Source organism: Triturus cristatus, chromosome 11 (assembly GCF_964204655.1).
Source record: "Triturus cristatus chromosome 11, aTriCri1.1, whole genome shotgun sequence".
Classification (NCBI taxonomy): domain Eukaryota; kingdom Metazoa; phylum Chordata; class Amphibia; order Caudata; family Salamandridae; genus Triturus; species Triturus cristatus.
Window position 1 is genome coordinate 916,226,990 of NC_140594.1, and position 20,040 is coordinate 916,247,029.

At 43.0% G+C, this 20,040-nt stretch overlaps 1 protein-coding gene across 18 annotated transcripts in view; it reads right to left on the minus strand.

Moving 5' to 3' along the window:
- The window catches only part of MBNL1 (muscleblind like splicing regulator 1), a 498,242-nt gene that overhangs the window by 25,313 nt on the left and 452,889 nt on the right, over positions 1 to 20,040 (minus strand). For 10 of the 18 annotated variants that reach the window (XM_085634851.1, XM_085634862.1, XM_085634858.1 and 7 more), the window contains 2 exons: positions 16,209 to 16,244; positions 15,464 to 15,558 (listed from right to left, as the gene is read on the minus strand). The exons of 2 other annotated variants lie outside the window; for them this stretch is intronic. In XM_085634851.1, the coding sequence (XP_085490977.1) occupies positions 15,464 to 15,558; positions 16,209 to 16,244 (131 nt within the window). The remainder of the gene's footprint in view (positions 1 to 15,463; positions 15,559 to 16,208; positions 16,245 to 20,040) is intronic. 6 more of the 18 variants (XM_085634864.1, XM_085634859.1, XM_085634853.1 and 3 more) reach the window with 1 other exon arrangement.

Here is a 20,040-nt window from a genome sequence, read left to right on the forward strand (position 1 = left end):
GCCCGTAAATCAGAAAGATGTAGGTCAGCAGACCAATGTTTCATCTATGTACTTGAAAAAAAGCTCCCTTGCCCAAATAGATCTGAATATTTATTGAATTCGGGTTTGCAGTCAACCGCAGAGTAATGGTCTGGCTATGTCTATCTTTTTTCCCTCTCACAACTCCTTGATATCAATAATAAATAAATGATCATTTCTCAAAAAAACGACTCAATGGATTTACATCAAGCTAAACAAAGGCACTTTCTTAAATAAAGTTTTACTTTCGTAACAAGCTAGATGCAATTCTGCTCAGCAGTTTTGTTTGCATATGAAAGAACACAGGGCCTGATTAAAAGTTTGGCAGATGGGATACTCCATCACACATGTACCAGATAGTCTGTCCACCATATTACAAGTTCCATAGGATATAATGGAATTGTAATTTGGCAGATGGGATAGCCATCATGTTTGTGATGGAGGAACCCTGTCTGCCAAACTCGTAATCAGGCCCTAAGACTCCAAGTTGAAAATTAATACAAAATGTCAATTTTTTACCACTACATTTTTGGCATCCCCATCTGATGCATCTGCACTAAACTTGAAATGCTTTTTTCAAAAGCAACAATTAAACAAATTCCATTTTATTTGCATTAGGAAATGTCTATTTTAGAAATATTTTTCCCATAATATACACCTTTAATCTACACATGATTAAGAAACCTATGCTACTTTCTTTAGATGCCCAAAAAGCATAAGGACTAATCATCCTGGGTTTTCTAAAGTAAACACTGATTGGTAGATGATTGGGCCTGAACATAATGATCAATGTTTGTTTGTTGTAATCCAAGAGGTAAGATTACAATAAAGAGCCTCCTCTCCAACACTGTGCAAATACAGAGAGGCATGAGACTCTGCTTTCCCTTGTCACCTAACTTTCCAAATTTACCATGAACCCATTGTGCAACTAATCTGGAATTCAGGCAAGATATCTGTAATTAACATGTGTTCAAATGATTGCAATTTAGCCATGTTTGCTGAGGTTTATCTACATAGTAAACTCCACATCTTGGATACCAGAGTTTATTCCATAGGTAAAATAAAACCAAACTTTGTCAGGTTCCAAAGAAAACTTCCAAATCCAAGTTTCCCGTTTACTAGAATGAAAAAAGTGATGAAATAACTAGCCAATAACATCACTCAAAAACTCCAGGCCCTGGATAAATGGAACTAACACCTTTCTTGACCCGAGAGAATCTTTGAGTTAGTCTACATAATTTATATTTAACCACAATGCCTATATAGGTAAACACAGACTGCCTCAAAGAAAATAATTGCACAATAAATTACTTCATATGAAGGGGGGAGGGATAGCCATCCCTGATCAACGTACATACTACCACCCTGCTCAACTATAGCATTTGAGTGTAAACTGGAAGGAATTTAGAAATTAAGTTTCCTTGATCTAGCTGTGTTAAACAGGTCCCCCTGGAGGATTCCCTCACTGAATAAAGAACACAGACACACCATTATAGGCCAACCAACATGATGAAACTGGCCTTGTACACCCAGCAGGGGTTGCAAACAAAATTCCCTTTACGTTTTGGTCCATACAACAAAATATAGAGTTCACTTATGCTGTTCAGGTGGGATTGTGAAATACTGAAAAAAATAAGAATTTCTTCTAATAGGTTATATATTTGAAGATGGGGCCGTCAGCATCTTTGCACAAGCGAAGAATGACAAATATTTCTGTAATCAAATAATTCATTTGTAAATGGATCAGACAAAAATAAATAAGTGTATAAACATAAAAGGAGTGATCAGAAAAGGGGTTCAACTTAAGGTACTACTACAAAGAACTTTGAGTCAAGACACTTTAACTGGAAATTTGTGAAACTTATTTTACAGAATAATAACCTCAAAATTACCCAACACATGGGCATGGGGAAAAAATAACTGCACTACACATGTAGAAACAGCCATGTGTCTCTCCAACATCCTAAAAACACAAAAGTACTGATCTACAACAAACTGTGCAGACTAAATTGCACCTCTTCAAGGATGCAAATGTTTGATGGAAACTGCTTGGACAGATGTTGGAGGGGAAGTACATCTGTCCCTCCAACATCCCCCCAAAAAAACACACAAGTACTGATCTACAACAAACTGTGCCTACTGAATTGTACCTCAGCCAGGATACAGTTATTTGAATGAAACTGCTCAGGAATCTCATAAACTAGTCAAAGAACTGCCATATAGAATATATACAGTTAAATACATGTCAGATGCAAAGATATTTAGTTTCATTATTACTTTAAATTAAACTTATAAAGATACTAGGTGTATTACTATTATCAGAAATCATAAACATTTTTTGTGATTTGATGGCATTGCAGAATAAAACCCCCACACAGGGTGTTCGCTGCTTAACCTAAACTTCTATTTGATTAACTTGATTTTCTATGATTTTTTTAATAGAATGTCAAATATGACTTACATGTAACATACACAATGAGAGATGTAACAAGACTTTTTGGATTTTAATTTATTTATTAGACATTTATGTAGCAATATAACATAGATGGCTTTAAAACTGTGAATTTCAACAAATGGGTAGTGTACACATTTAGCTAGTATCAGTTGACAAATGTCTGCCATGTGCCTCTTATGCATGCATATTTTGTTTAAGTTTACTTGCTTGATCCCTGAGAAATATAAAGAACCAACAGTAGGACTGCAGTTCTTTATAATGTAGGGCCAGACTGAAATTGTGCAGGAGGCCCATTTGAAACATACTGAAAAAAGGTCTATCTTACTCTTGGAGCACTAGAACTGCTGCAATGGAGGCAGTCCAATTCAAATTATAGGCAGAGGAGTTCAATTCATGCTTTTATTTTGCTATTTTGTTTAGATACGTGAATTGCTACTGATTTTGGGGAGAGGGCATTCCATTTTTGGTGAGGCATGCACTGACTGTATGTTTATTTTTTTTCAATAAAAATATCCAAGTCACATTCCGTTGTTTTTTATTCGAGCCTAAGCAGCGCCTGCGCTACTCTGCGAGGCATGCTGTATTCAGGTAGGAACTTGATGCTCCACTCACTTTTTGCCCATATTTTTCATTGGCTTGTGTCATTGTCCACTGTAAACTGTGGCTCTTCATTGGTCAATGGGCTTAGTAGTCCCTCCTTAGTACCGCCTTGTCTCATTTTGTAACCTCCAATGGCGACACCCCCTATTAGGTGTTGTTACTCAACAGCCTCCAAGCATTATTTTTTCAAATAGATTTGCCCTGCCTGCTATTGTAGGCAGGAAAACACTCCCTCTAATGCTTTTTAAACATTTTTACAGCACAGGTGCTGAACGCATTTGCAATGCAATAGGTCTCGCATTTGCGAGAGTTTGAGCTATTGGCAATGTAAATGACAATGCCGTTTATTTATCTGTTTTAAAAACAACACATAAATAAAAGGCTTGCTACATGTTTGTTGCCGACCTGATGACTCACAGTCTGACAGTACAACAGACATCAATGGAGCACACAGACTCACCAGCCCAGCCTATATTACATTTTAAATGCTTTCAGATTGATCACTTTCATCTCCTGAATAAATGTTATAATGTTTCATTGTAAACCTACTTCACAGATCATCTTCATTGTGCTGTAAAAGGGCATATTGCATTTGTAGAGGAAGTGCTTGTCTCCTCTATGGACTACAGAAACAGTTTACATTCCAGAGTCCTAAACTAAACTTGAACTTCTTAACAATGTTCTTCCTGCCCTATATAAACTATGGCTTATTTTGCCTTTTGAAAGTACTTAGTTATACTCCAGTGTGCATTGGAAATACATCATTTGTGCTTGTCCAAAGACCTGTCTGTTGCTTGTGCCAATTTGTTAATTGTTGATATATGTGCTAATATAATCCAGCTCTCAGCTGTTTATTCCAGACTCGGGGTCAGGCAGGGAATGTGTCCAGGGTACAGACAGTTCTTATGTGTTTTGAAGAATATGTTGCCCCATGCTATTTTCCATAGGTATCGCTGTGCAGCAAAGCACATGCTGTGGATTAGGAACCAGACATTGACTGACTGAACCACATCCAGGCACAGGCACTCATTCACACCTTTTCTAGAGAAATTCTGGATACCTGGCACAAGACCCCATATCCTTTTATTCCAACATTATGTTTGTGATGGTAGAAAAGTTGAACAAATAAAGTGGCAATCAACTACAAAATCTTGAGACATGCCCCAAGGGTGTAAATTGCTGTCCTGTGTGAAAATCTATGGAATATCATCCCATTTTCGAGAAAAAAAACCTAGACGCACTATTCAACTAACAATAACAATGATCGCGGTGTAATGCACAATTAGCAGGCATTCAGCTGAATGGTTCCAACTCTGAAGCACACCGACCCTCTTTCCCTGCCTCAAGCTGCGTCAACCCTTACTCTTCGCTCCCCCAAGTTTAATCGCTCACTCTCCTTACCTTAATGCTTTCTGTTACCCCACATTGCCCCTCCTTGCCCAAACCCATTGCACTTTCATGTTTCCATATCTCTATACAGTGCTGCATTGCTTTGTATCTAGATGCACACTATAAATTACAGATAAATGCATACTTACACACCTACACATATGACTGACTCATTGACTCACTCAGTACATTCCCTCCATTTGCTCGACCATACAAGGAATGGTCCAAAGGTATGCAGAACTTGCAACTTAGAAAGTTCTGAAGCTTACTTCCAGAGGAAAATATAGAAGCCTTGAAACTAGTCTGGTGAGATCTCCACATACCTACGGATTTTGCTTCTCATGGGATTGCATTTATGTATTACCTTTTGAATGAGAGATTCATGCTAAAATCTTCTCCTACTTTCAACCTGCCTATTATCTGGTTTACTCATAGTGACGCCTAATTCTTTCTCACCCTCCCTCTTGCTACCTTTCTCTTCTTATTTGTGTTTCTGTTGATTCCACTAGGGTGCAGAAAGTGCTGGGCCAATTAGATGCTCGCCCTTATAACTCTGATCCTTCAGGTGTGCTCCCAGTATGTTATTGCGTGTTAATATTTGTTCATCAACTAATCAACTTTTGACTAAGGTCCTATGTATAGTTTAGTTAGCAGGTACAAATGTTACAGATATTCTATATTGTATACAATGCACATATATTGTGAAATATGGGATATCTATCATATTTGTGACACAGTACTTATCTGCTATACTCTAAATCAGGTCCTTATTCTGGTCCCTTTGAGTTTTACCATTTGCAAGTATGCGTTTCTGCTCCACTTTCTGAAACTGATATATGCACTTAAATGTTTTTCCCTCTCTTCTGCTGTAATCCTTTATGTTATTCATAAGAGGTGTTTGATTCTCTTATCCCAGCAAAGCAAAAAAAAAAAATTCTCACCCAGTTGCTCCTAGCCATTCAACCTGCTGCTCAGATAGTTGTTCCCACAATTTTCCCATGTAACTATTTGTATATACATGGGGTCTAGTTGCCTTGCCATCTGTCACCTCTGCCAGTGGTGGCTGCTATGAACGGGGGTGGTAGGGTGGGGGGAGGTAGTGAGGGGGAAAGAATAAATAAGCACTTACCTGGGTACGGCAAGTCACCGCCCCTCCTCCGTCCTCTTCTCTTCTCCTGGCAGCAGGAAGCAAACAGGTTCCCAGAATTCCCTAGCCAATCACAATGCTGCATAACAGCAGCATCGTGATTAGTCTTAGCGCCTATGTTCAGCCCTCAGACAGGGACTGGGAGACTGTGCATGTTCTCCACCCAGGCTGTGAAATACGGCGAAGAACATACTAAGTGTGCATGACTGTATAGCTGGTCCAAGACGGCCGGCTATACTGTCATGCGCACTTAGAAACTGCCTACCACTCCTTCTCCAGCTCAGCACCGCCCCGCCCCACAACTAAATGACTGTGCCAGTTAAGGTAAAATAAAATTATAATAACGTTGTGTTATTTTCATTTTATTTTTCCATTTTGAACTGCTCAGTGAGCAGTGCGGCGACGCTCCTCCGCCTTAGTGGAGGAGGCACTGCTGACCTACTCTACAAAAAAGGTCAGCAAGAGCATGTTTTAAGAAATAAATATGGGACTTACACAGTGGTTGGTGAATAGGGTATTGTCACAAATGTGGTGAAGTACCCTATCTGCCAAACTCACAGTCCCCTGTTGTTTTTGTAGAGTAAGTGGGCTATCAGGTCTAAAACCGTCAATGCCCCTACCGACTTACTGAGAGAATCCTTAGACAGACAACCTGCCTCAGTTTTGCCCATAAGTCTAAATGCTTCAAGGGATTTGTCCTTTTTAAGGCAGATGGTCTGAGTATTTGCAGGACCCACACCAATACAAATAAAAAAACATTAGCTAAAAGGGAAGCATTTGCTGGTCTCAAAGTCATGATAGCTGTGACACTGAAGGAACTTTGTGCGAGTATGTTCTCCTTGTGAAAGAGCAGAATTCTACCACTCAGTGGTTTAAATAAATGGGCTGAAACAAGGCCCATGCAGTTTTCTGTAGTAGAAACAAGAAATATGTAAATGACATCACACACCAATGGATGAAGAGGGGTGGCTAGAATCTCCTGTATGTATGTATGTATATCATACATACAATTTTAATAAAATCAAAATGTTTTGGCTAACACAGACCTAAAAATGACTGCCAAGGTCTGGGAGAACACTCGCAATGTGTCAGATTCATTAGATTTTATTTTCCAAAAGCAAATCCCCACTTTGGGAATTTGATTTCGAAAAACAGAAACGTTTGCTGAGTGGCCTCAAAAAACATGGTGGCCACTCAGCAAACTTACAATACTTTCAGGGTAGTGGCTTCTATAAAGACAAATAGATAACTCTAAATATTGCAGGCTGATTGTCTACCAGAGCAATGTACATGCATCCACTGCCCTTCTAGAAAGGAATAAAGCCACCACCTGTACTTAAGGCACTAAGGGGCTTATTTAAATCTTGGCGGACAGAGTAAATTACCATGTCACCCTGATTGAGTACCCACCTGCCACATTTTTAAATGTTTTTCAGCTCAGCTGACATTTCACTCACTGACAGGAACCATTGTCAAGGAAGTTCCTGCCAATGTATTAGAACTCTGCCGTATGGCTCCGTCAAATATGACAGAGTCATACGGTAAATTTCAAAACTATTTTTTATTTAAAAAACCAAACCCCAAAGTTGTTGCCTCCCTCTTCCGCCATGGGAGTCATCTCCCATGGTAAGGGGAGCATTTTAATTTTTTTTACTGCTCCTTACCACCACGTTTTTCCTTGCAGTGATGAGTAGTAGAAAAAGGTTATATGTCCATCCATCTCAACAGGGCGGGTGGATATATAGCCAATTCTTCAATGGCCCTTACTCCGTCGGCCCATTGGAGATGTTTGGCCATAGTGGAGACGGATTAGTCTCTAACACTGCCAAACTAAGGTATGGCTGCATCTAAATTCGGCGGGGAAACCTGTATATTGATAATAAGAATACTCTTTCACCGTTGCAACGGAGTATGCTTACCACCAATATATACATCAGGCCCTAATCGCCCAAACTCTGACCATTTAAGACCTTGTCCATGTCAAGGCCACAAACTGCTGGTATCTGGATTGCACATTTGCAGTCATGTTTGGTGACCTAGTTTCCTTCTACTGACTGCTATATCCACTTTAAATAACAGTCTGGCCACAGACTCTTTCGGTCATCACCACATAAACTGCAATACATCTTTAAATTTGTCTTCTGATTTTTCCCAGTCATGATGATCACAGAGTTGCTCTACACCCTGGTATTCCTAACTTGCTTTTTAAGCCATGACAGATGTCCTTTGTGCTCTCTGCTGCAGAGGTCTATGTTGAAATTTGGTAAACAACATTCAATCAGAAAGACTTACAGCTATAGCTCCTGTATCCATTTAACAGAATGTTATTTTCCCATGTTTAACCTGTGCCTTTATTCCTAACGCTACATGAATATTGCAGCCCTAAGTAGTATGCTCTAGCTATCATATTTGTACACACGTCAGTCTTTGTCATTTACAACCACATTTTATTTTTCTGTAAATAATTGCCTATCTTTTTATTTTTGTTCCACATCACTTTCAAGCCGCTATTCTCTCATGTTGCAATTATTTATTTCAATTTCCCATCTATTTTATAGTTGTATTTGTAGTTAATTGAAGTATTATTTAATTTCAGATGTTCTCATTCAACAGTTGTGTTACTGGATCTGCTTTGTCAATATCTTCGTAATTTGGGTTTTTATGCGTTGGTGGAGAGCTTAACTTTCCTATTTTTCATTTCATATTTTCATAGTTTTGGCATATATAATTGGGATAAACAAACCTCATAGCTCTAACCATTTAAAGGAACAATTCATCAAACTTTATACAGTCAAAGGATGTTTTTTTTTTTAAATGTGATATTACATTATGGTAAACAAACAAACTGATAGATTTGATTTGCCCTGGTATTTACTAACATTTTTAAGACACAGGGGCTATATGAGAACTGTTAGACATAAATTTCTGACTTCATCAGTGAAATTCCAAGTATTAAAATGCAAAGAGGTGAAATAGTAAAACCTAGTGTTCACCAGGCATTACATGATACAACAGAATTCTGTGGCTATGATAAATGCTGGGTTAGCTTTGCATGTTACTCCTAAAGTGCTCTAACTTGTTAGACTAGCCCACTTACCACCCTAATACTTTTATTCCAGGTTTTCTACACAATATCTTTATGAGCTAAGCAAGTATCACTCATGAGCCAAAGCCAATACTGACTTAGAATTGTGACCTTGCCAGGTAGGTCGCTCCACCCCCGCTGCAGCTCCACCTGCGTTCCTGCTGTCACCGCCAAAGTCGAGGCCCTCCTCCACCCGCAGGCTACCACCTGCGCATCATCCCTGGTGGCCATTGGTGGCCTTAGGTTTGTTGTTTCTCTGAGTGCCCTTGTTGCCCCATTGCCGTTTTCTTCTGCTCTTTGTGCCCTTTTGTTCCTTCTGTGCCCTGCTGTCCAATTTTGCCTTCTGTTCCCCGTGCTCTTGTGTGCCCTTTGGTTCCTTCTGTGCCCCGCTGCCCATTTTTGCCTTCTGTTCCCCGTGCTCTTGTGTGCCCTTTTGCTCCTTCTGTGCCCCGCTGCCTGTTTTTGCCTTCTGTACCCCGTGCCCCCTGTTGTGCCTGCTCGCCCCCCTCGCCGCTCCCGTTCCCATCGCTGCATCCCCTGCGGCCCCACCCCCCTCTGTCCCCATTCGCTGCCCCCTGCGACCCGTCTCCCGCCTCCCAGCTGCTCCTCCCTCCCACCTACCCTTAAATGGCGGCCGCTGCGCGGTGAGGAGAGCGACCCTTGACCTTGCCAGGTAGGTCACTCCCCCCTGCTGCAGCTCCACCTGCATTCCTGCCATCACCACCGAAGTCGAGGACCTCCTCCACCGCAGGCTACCACCTGCGCCTCATCCCTGGTGGCCAGAGGTGGCCTTAGGTTTGTTGTTTCTCTGAGTGCCCTTGTTGCCCCATTGCCGTTTTCTTCTGCTCTGTTTCTCTTTTGTTCCTTCTGTGCCCGCTGCCCATTTTTGCCTTCTGTTCCCCGTGCTCTTGTGTGCTCTTTTGTTTCTTCTGTGCCCCGCTGCCCATTTTTGCCTTCTGTTCCCCATGCTCATGTGTGCCCTTTTGCTCCTTCTATGCCCCACTGCCCGTTTATTCCTTCTGTACCCGTGCCCCCTGTTGTGCCTGCTTGCCCCCTCGCCGCTCCCGTTCCCGCCGCTGCATCCCCTGCGGCCCCGCCCCCCTCGTCCCCATTCGCTGCCTCGTGCCACCCGCTTCCCAGCTGCTCCTCCCTCCCACCTCCCCTTAAATGGCGGCCGTTGTGCGGCCGCGCCTAAGGCAAGCCCGTCTGTGCCAGTCCGCGCCTGGACCGTGCCCAGCGCCAGAACACAACCAGCTCTGATGCATCCTGATCAACACCCGCTCCACACGCAAACACGCCGTCGAGCTCTGGGACGTACTTGACACCGCATCACCAGACGTCGCCTCCCTGACCGAGACCTGGATGAACGAAGCCTCCTCTCCAGACATCGCCATAGCCATCCCCGACGGATACAAGATCGCCTGCAGAGACCGCACCAGCGGAGTCGGAGGAGGAATCACCATCATCCACAAGAAGACCATCAGGGTCTCAACAAACACCGCCGACACTCTCAGCACCGCCGAACACATGCACTTCTAGATCTGCACGGACCCCAAGACCACCCTAGGAGGCAACCTTGTCTACAGACCACCTGGACCCCGACCACAATTCTGCGACGCCATCGCCGACTTCATCAGCACGCACGCACTGACCTCCACCGACTACATCCTCCTCGGAGACCTGAACTTCCATCTGGAGAACAACAACGACAGCAACTCCTCCACCCTGATAGACAACCTCGCCAACCTCGGACTGGAACAGCTAGTCACGACGCCGACCCACATCGCCGGACACACGATCGATGCCATCTTCTCCTCAAGCCCCCACGTCTCCTGCAGCCACGTCTCCGAACCCACCTGGACCGACCACCACTGCATCCACTTCACCTTCCGGAAACCCATCGCACATCACCGCACCGTACAGATCCCCCATCGCTGCTGGGGCAAAATCACCGAACTACAACTGCAGACAAAGCTCTCACTCAACCCACTGACCAACCCCTCCAACCCCGACGATGGTGCGCGCACCCTCAGATGATGGATGGATGACTGCGCCAACACCTTAGCCCCGCTGGAAAAACAAACCCTCAAAGACACCAGCAAGAGAGCCAACTGGTTCACCCCGGAACTCCTAGCGTCAAAGCGCACCTGCCGGAAGTTGGCGAACATATGGCACAGCGAGAAGTCGCCGGGCAGCCGTGCAGCCCACAAAGACGCCATCCGCAACCACCACAACCTCATCAGGACCACCAAGAGGACCTCCTTCAAAGACCGCCTCGACAACAACACACACAACAGCAAGGAGCTCTTCAACGTCGTGAAGGAACTCTCCAACCCCAGCTCCAACGCCAACGACATCCCGTCATCGCAAGCCCTGTGCGACTCCCTCGCCACCTTCTTCCACCGCAAGATCGCAGACATCCATCACAGCTTCAACCCCCAGGCGACCCTAACAGGCCCCAACACACTGGACCCACCACACCCCACCGACCACGACCCCCTGACAACCTGGGCCAACGCGAGCATCGAAGACACAATCAAGACCATGGGCACAATCCACTCCAGCTCGCCGTCTGACCCTTCTCCTCACCACATTTTCATCAAAGCCGGCAGCTCCATCGCACCCCACCTGCGCAGCATCATCAACCTCTCCTTCAGGACCGCAACCTTCCCTGAGAGCTGGAAACACGCCGAGATCAACACCCTACTGAAGAATCCCAAGGCGGACCCGAGCGAACTCAAAAACTTCCGGTTTTATCTCCCTGCTTCAGTTCCCAGCTAAAGTCATCGAGAAGATAGTCAACATCCAGCTCACCCGCTACCTCAAAGACAACAGCATCCTGAACCCCTCTCAGTCAGGATTCCGCAGCAACCACAGCACCGAGACCGCCCTCATCGCCACCACAGACGACATCAAGATCCTACTGGACAACGGCGAGACGGCGGCCCTCATCCTTCTGGACCTCTCCGCCGCCTTCGACACCGTCTGCCACCGCACACGACTCCACGACGCAGTGATCCGAGACAAGGCCCTGGACTGGACCTCCTCCTTCCTCTCCGACAGAACCCAGAGAGTCCACCTCCCCCGTTCTGATCCAAAGCCTCCGAGATCATCTGCGGCGTCCCGCAGGGATCTTCCCTCAGCCCAACGCTGTTCAACGTCTACATGGCGCCTCTTGCACGCATCGCCCGACATCACAACCTCAACATAATCTCCTATGCCGACGACACGCAACTGATCCTCTCCCTCACCAAGGACCCTCTCACCACCAAATCCAACCTCCACAAGGGAATGAAGGCCGTCGCCGACTGGATGGAGGATAGCCGCCTGAAGCTGAACACAGACAAGACAGAGATCCTCATCCTCGGGGCCAACCCCTCAGCATGGGACGACTCCTGGTGGCCCGCATCGCTGGGGACACCCCCCGCACCTACCAACCACACACGCAACCTGGGAGTCATCCTCGACTCGAAACTCACCATGACCAAACAAGTCAACGCTGTCTCCTCCACCTGCTTTAACACCCTCCGTATGCTCCGCAAGATCTACAGATGGATCCCAACAGACACAAGGAAAACAGTCATCCAGGCCCTAGTCAGCAGCAGACTCTACTACGGAAACACCCTCTATGCCGGAGCCCCGACCAAGCTCATCAACAGACTGCAAAGAATCCAGAATGCCTCTGCACGCCTGATCCTCGACGTCCCGCGCCGCAACCACATCACCCCCCACCTGAGGAACATGCACTGGTGCCCCGTCGACAAAAGAATCTCCTTCAAGCTTCTGATCCACGCACACAAGGCACTCCACAAGACCGGCCCAGCCTATCTCAACAGTCGACTCTCCTTCTACGTACCCAACAGTAAACTCCGCTCCGCAGACCTCTCCCTGGCAACCGTCCCACGCATCCGTAGAACCACAGCCGGAGGCATATCCTTCTCCCACCGCGCCGCCAAGACCTGGAACACCCTCCCCCTCAACCTACGACAAACCAAAGACCTTCTAACCTTCAGGAGAAGACTCAAGACCTGGCTGTTCGACCAGTAGCAACAGCACCCCCCCACTCCCCACCCTCAGCGCCTTGAAACCCTTGCGGGTAAGTAGTGCGCTTTAAAAATTATTTGATTGATTGATTGATTGAATGTACAGTAGAAGTCATATCCGTCAATACATATATGCACTTGAAAAGGAATGCCACTGATAAATATTAAAGGTTCTAATGGGCTAACATTACCTCTATTTTCTCATGAAAGAATTGCAGTCTGTACCCTGGAAATGCTTTTATAATCCGACCTAACTAACAAACCATCAAAGTTAGATGGTAATAATAAACTAGCTGGACTTAGATGTCTACTAAAACTGAAATATGTTGGTGGGTATACCAACCACAGGTCTTCATGTATGCCCAATTCTCCTGATTTTGGTGGAGACTGCACAAATAGGAGTCCATCCCACTGTGATGAACTACAAATTCCCCCAAGACGTTAAATGTTCCACCTTTTAAAGAGGAACTATGCTTATCTCTGTACGTACCATGTGCATTATAAAAGCCTATACTTCACTAAATTTGGCTTTGCGGGTTTTGCCAGGACATGACAACTTGAGATTTCTGACTGCCATGAAAAATCATTGCGTTGTAATAATCTATTGTACGGTGCTTTGTTCGACTAGTTAATTTTGTAAAGATGCAGCCACTGTTATCTAATTCATATCAAAATTATTTCCTCACAAGCGGGCCCAAGTGCCAAAATTGACAAACATTACCATAAAAGAGTCAAAATGTAAAGCCTTTGAAGTTAAACAGACTGGTATTGGAAAGGTAACTTAGACCAACAAGAATAAATGTAGAGAGGTTATGAAAGTGGGACACAGAAACGCGGAAGCATGAATTTGGCTCCAATTTGCCACAAAATGGCAACTGGTGCATACTAACAGGCAGAAAATGACATACACTTAAGCAATTGATATTACTTGGCTTGACAAAAGGCAACTACAAGGTAACTGAGAATGAATATCACACACACGTGTAGTTGATTGGCCAGCAAAAAATTTAGGAGCCAATTTAGTGCAGAAAATGATTCCCTCCAGGGCCTTTTTCACAGAAAATGCATCTTTGTTTTATCATATTTTCAACTATCAAACCTATCAAATGGGAGTTGTGAATACATTAGCTTATACCAGGGTACAATGAATTACAATTCAACAGAGAACGGTCAAGTTCTTGGGAGGCTGCCCTGAGTTGATCAACTCAACGGAGTAGTGGTTTACTTTTTCAAGAAGCCTAAAGGTGCAAAGGCAGTGGTGTATTATTTCCTTATCTGCCAGGACACACAATGAATAATCAAAGGTGACTGCACCTCATGCCATGGCCCTAGCCTGAGGTCTGATTGAAAGAGTACGATCTAATAGGATGGCAATTGTGAATAGCTGATTGGCACTAACATTTATCTGCTATCCAAAGAATAGATGTAATATTTATATTATGGGGAAATCCATGGTGTGTGGAACTACTCTTGAAAAGAAGTGGGGTACCTAGGCTGTAAGTAGACCACTCAGGTGGAAATTAATGAGACAGACAACTTTGTGTCTCTGTTACATATGAGCGGTTATATCTTGGAGCGCTTCGGAGAGACGCTGCAAAGTCGGGCATATTCATTAGAATGATACTGGCCGGCAAACAATGAGATAAGGTCGGCCAGTTAAGGTCCAGCCCTATCTCGGCTCTTTCCATCTTCAAGTAAGGACAGGTAGTTAATATTGTGTTTGATGGTATTGAAAATGATCAGTAGATCTAGGAGGTGACACTCTACTTTCCCATCTATATCCCGTATTTAGAGTGATATGTCTAGGTTGACTTGAGAGAGCACAGCTTCTATTCTGAGAGGGTGGATGGCCCATATTTAGGTATGAATAGCCAGTGGCACAGACACATACTGAAACACACACACATATACACATTTGCATGCGATCAAGCACAGACACATGCTATCATGCACAAACAAATGCCAACACCTTTCCACCTTCAACAATTTCTGTAATGCACACTGGAAATATACTGCTGTTGAAACAGTTTCTGATCTTCTTTTCTTCCATCTATGCATATATTACTAATGTAATTCTTAATTATCCCAATATCCAACTTGGATTGAATACACAAAGAAAATATCAAGCTGGCACAATGGCTGCATATTTCTGATATCTTCCCTATCCCACACCGAGTGAAGAAGAAAGCCTTAAAATGTCCATGTCTGTGTAATCCTACATTTTGGCCTTATAAGTAAGTTTCAATCTTACAATTTCGTGCAGCTGTACACATTTTAATTCTTGTCTTAACAAATGTGTGGCTTTGCCTCTTGTGCATACTGCCATCGTACACAGTACACGCAGCCTGGATATATCCAGCTAATAAATCAGGTAATTTTCAGGTTTTCTCAGGAATATAGTTTGTCAATGAATAATCGTAACCGCTGGTTACAGACAGGTGCATATCAAACCCACAAACCTTTATATGTGATCGATTTCCCGTATACTGCTCTTTGTGTCGCTCTTTTTCCCTTGCGTTATAGAAACTGAAAAAGCTCAGTAAATCTACACAAAACCACAAACTGTAAAATCATCTACCAAAAACATCATAAAACGTTCATGACATTACCCTGAATTTAGAATGCATGTTAAGGTCAACAAGCAATTCCTCTGAAAATCTAATGCGAATTAAATGTGCCCATTTAGAGTTGTTTTTATTTCAAAACAAGGCTGTAACTTAGCAAACCTGGTTGGTTGTGGCTGTTGCAGCGAAGGGGACGCTTGTGGCAGTTGTTGCGGCTGCAGACACACTCGCCGGGGTAGCACCGTGCACCATGGGAACTTTCGGAGGGAAAATCACAAAAGCAGACACACAGAAGAGTGCAGCATTATGGGAGCCATGGCAACACGTGTCGGCAATGTGTTTGTAAAAGCGGTAGGCCACATTCGAAGGTATCATGCAATCGCAGTGAAAAGCAGGGCAGCGTCCCAGGGAGGAGGGGAAAGAGAAAAAAAGGAGAAATGCCGGTTACCATCAAGTAAGTCATCACAAACACTCCTAATTAAAGCAGTACAAAAATCATTTACATGTCTTTACATCCATAAATATTCACATTTAACAATGTAAAGTAGTGATTTCAATACAGTGCAACTAAATCACGAGTTTCAAAATAGTTATATAGCTTAACGTAGCACCAAACAATTTTTGAATAAGAGGGTACGTTCTTGACATTAAAACTCACAGCCCAATCAAAATCCATCTATGTTGCCAGCGAAAGTGACAGTACACACAAAAAATATGAAGCCCAGTTTATAACTAAAGCAGTTCTTTTAGCCTTGTAAAAGTTACATTGGTAGTACTAAATGAACTTACATTACAGTATAATCTACTTTTGATGAACTTAAAAACAAAGTAACCTCCCCAATGGATTTTGATAGTCTGCAAGTGGTTTTATAGCAATAAAATCTTAAGAAACAAAGCTTGCACCTACCAACACTTGTAGCGGGTGTCATGCACAATATTGAGCCTGCCCATCATGCATTGCAACAGGAAGGTGGATTTGAAAGGGAAAAGAATTAAAACAACCCATCACACGTGTAATTAGGAAATTTGTTTCCACAAGAAAGAAAAATTGTTATTATAGGAACAGTAGAATGTAACTGTAAGCAGAATTCAATCAAACAATTGCACAGTGAGAACTTGGCTGTAGGTGAAGAGAAAGCACATTTAACTGTGCAAGGACAGAAAAGATTCTGTTTTTATGCATACTTCTTTAATTAACACCATTCATAAAACGGTAAGTGACTAAGTGGGTTAATCTTAATAACAAAAGATGATGTATACCTAATCAACCACATATTAATTAACTGATAAATACAGTTTCAATTCAACTCAGTAGAATATTTCCCAAACTAACTACCCAAATTATCCTGGCACATTGGCATCAGCACATTTGGCCATTGCAACAGGGTCACAAAACTGTGGTTTTAGCACATATATATATATATATTCACTGAAAAAACCATAGGTTTCACACATGTTATAGTTAGCGGAAATTTTACTGATAAAAAACCAATGAAATTCCCCCGTTATAGTTAGTGCAGGCAACTATAACTCACGCGACCGCAATCCTCTGCTGATGCTAATACTGTATTTAGACACTTATTTGCCCATGTCTTCTTCCATACATTTTTAGCTATACATATATTAAAAATATTTTTTTTTCATAAAGACACATATGTCATCAGCAGAAGATTGCGGTCGCGTGAGTTATAGTTGCCTGCACTAACTATAACGGGGGAATTTCATTGGTTTTTTATCAGTAAAATTTCCGCTAACTATAACATGTGTGAAACCTATGGTTTTTTCAGTGAATTTGCAAGGTTTTTTAAATGCTAATTCCTAACTATAACGTGTGTGAAACCTATGGTTTTTTCAGTGAATTTGTACGGTTTTTTAAATGCTAAGTTACTTTACGCCATTCGTGGCGTGCGCGCCCACTTAACGCAGTTCGTTCCGTGCGCGCACGGTGCGCTTCGCGCACCGTGCGCGCACAGTGAGCACGCGGTGCGCTTCGCGCACCGCGCGCCCACTTTACGCAGTTAGTGCCGTGCACGCACGGTGGGCACGCGGTGCGCAACGCGCACCGCGTGCCCACGTTACGCTAGATGGGCCATGTACGCACGATGCGCTTCGCGCACCGTGCGCACATGGAGGACATATGATGCACTTCGTTTTGAAAGGTAATATTTTAATTTTTCGTATATTTTATAAGCCATGCACAAATGGTGCCCTTCGGGCACCATTTGCACACGGGGTGGAGAGAGTGTGGATAATTTTTTTTTTTATTATTTTTTTTTTAAATATTTTAGTTTATCTCAGGTCTAATAAGCCATGCACAATTGGTGACCTTCGGGCACCAATTGCACACGGGGTGGAGAGAGTGTGGATAATTTTTTTTTTTTTTAAATTTTTTACCGTACGCGTACGGTAAGCGTAATCGGCGAAATTACCGAAAAAATAAAAATTCCGTATTTGGCCTTGGGGGATCTTTGGGGACTCCCTCAACATGGCTATGTGTGTGGGAGCTGTCTAAACAGCCCCTTTACATGTTTTTGGGCTTTAGATTTTAAAAATCACTCTCAGTGCGAGAGAGAAAATGGCGGCCGCCGCTTCCTGGTTTCGGCCGATTCGAATGTTTACTTAGATCTAAGAGCCAATCAGAATCGCGCTCGCGCACGCCACCGTACGCGTACGGTAAGCGTACCGTAAGCGCACCGTAAGCTGGCTCAGATATATATATTGATTTAAAGGCTATTTTCTCAGAATCTACTGAACAGATTTACACCAAACCTACAAAAGGCACTTCCTTGACCTGAGGACTACCTCTCTGCCAAATTTCTAGTAATTCTGTTCAGCCGTTCGGGCTGTAGCCCTGTCTAAAGGTCCTATGGAAAAATGCATGGGAAAAACGCGTTTTGGGACCCCCCTTTTATCTCAGCCCCCGCTTGACGAATCCCCCCGAGACTTTCAGGGTAGGAGCGGAGCGTAGCGCCCCACCTATTTTGAAAAATTCGCGAGGATTCGTCAACCGGCGCCAAAGTTATTCAAAATAGAATGTTGCGGATTTCCTATGGAAACGTGGTCCTAACTATAACTACCTACTGGCGACCGCCAGTAGGTAATATATATATATATATATATATATATATATATATATATATATATATATATATCACGGTCGGATTGGCCTGTGTATGCGTGTTTGAGAAGGAGGGGAACCAGATGGATGGTGATTGAGCTGGTCTGTGGAGGAGGGTGGGTAGTTGAGACTAATGCATTTGATTTATGTTGTTTCTGTACGATGATAGGTGAAGTCTCTTGTGTCCTTGTGCATACTGCTTAAAGGAAGAGTTCTTGTATGTCTTCTAGAATGTAACTATGGATACATTTTGAATATCTCTATGCTTGACATAACATTCTCTACAGGAGTCAAATATATGAGCAAGAATCTGCCAACAAGGTTTACCAGAATAATCTCCTTCATTTGACCATGAGGATCCAAAGAAGTATGATAATTTGTGTTATTGCAAGAGTAGGTCAAATCTACTGTGCTTTAAATGTCATCACCTAATCACAACATGCTTAGAATTGCCAATCTTGAAATATAAACCTGGCTTGATTTGAAAATGTGTTTTTTCTGTGTATATTATTGACATTAGCTTTGCCAACACTCCACACAGTCAAAGTGATTTGCAGTGAATGAACACGAGTCAGCAATGAAAATAGTTTCCACTTAACAGGATAATATGAATGTAATCCTACAAAACAAAGAAATGTTTCTAATATTATATGCGAGTGCTAACTCTAAATGCATAGCAAACACTTAAGAAAGACAGTATTCAAAACATACATTTAATCATTTCCACTTATGGATCATGTAAAACGAGTAATAATTAGATTGATCTTTTTTTTTTGTAAACAAAAAAGGAAATCAAGAGTAAAGAAAGAATAAGTAAATTTGTGAAAGGATGAGGACAGAAAACCTCCATAGACATTAGCTTAGGAACTGCAAGAGATGCAGCAGGTATTAGGTGATTACACATATAATGAAGTGCTGTAATTATGACTTTTAAAATATTATATTAAAGTAGTCCTTAAAATATTTGCAATCGTGCACGAATATTTTTATGGACACAAATTAATAGTCTACAAATATTTTTTCCTAATGGCCCTAAAGCTGTGTTTCGTTTTATATATTTGGTGCTTTAGTTCGTATTGTGTGTGTGTTAGCTTGTGTGAGGGTGCGGTTTGCAACAGTGATTAATGTTAATTTTGTTTTCAATAAAGTATTGGTTTCCAGTGGAAGCAGGATGGGCACAGATGCAGAGAAGAATTTCATCAGCACCTATATTATAGTGCAAATACATTCTAGCTTCGAAACTATTATCATTTCCTCCTGCTACCAACACCATTGTCAACATCATTGTGTCTAGATGGTTTGGAGCACAACACAAAAAACCTTAGGGCCCGGTTATGAGTTTAACGGTGTGGCGGCGGGTCAGCTCCACCGCCGCTCAGCCAAAGCCGTGGTCGGAACACTCGCCAGATTACGAATTAAACTGGTGTCTGGCGAGCATTTTCTGGCGTTCTCACGGAGATGCCTTTAAAAATAGGCAGCACAATGGGAATGCCAAAAACAGTTGCTGAACGGCATGGATTTAAATGTCCTTGCAATGCAGGAACTGGTGTGCATGCACACAGGGCCTAAGGCACAAAGGGGCCCAATTTGTGTCTTCTCTGTCAGGGTTTAATGGAGAAAG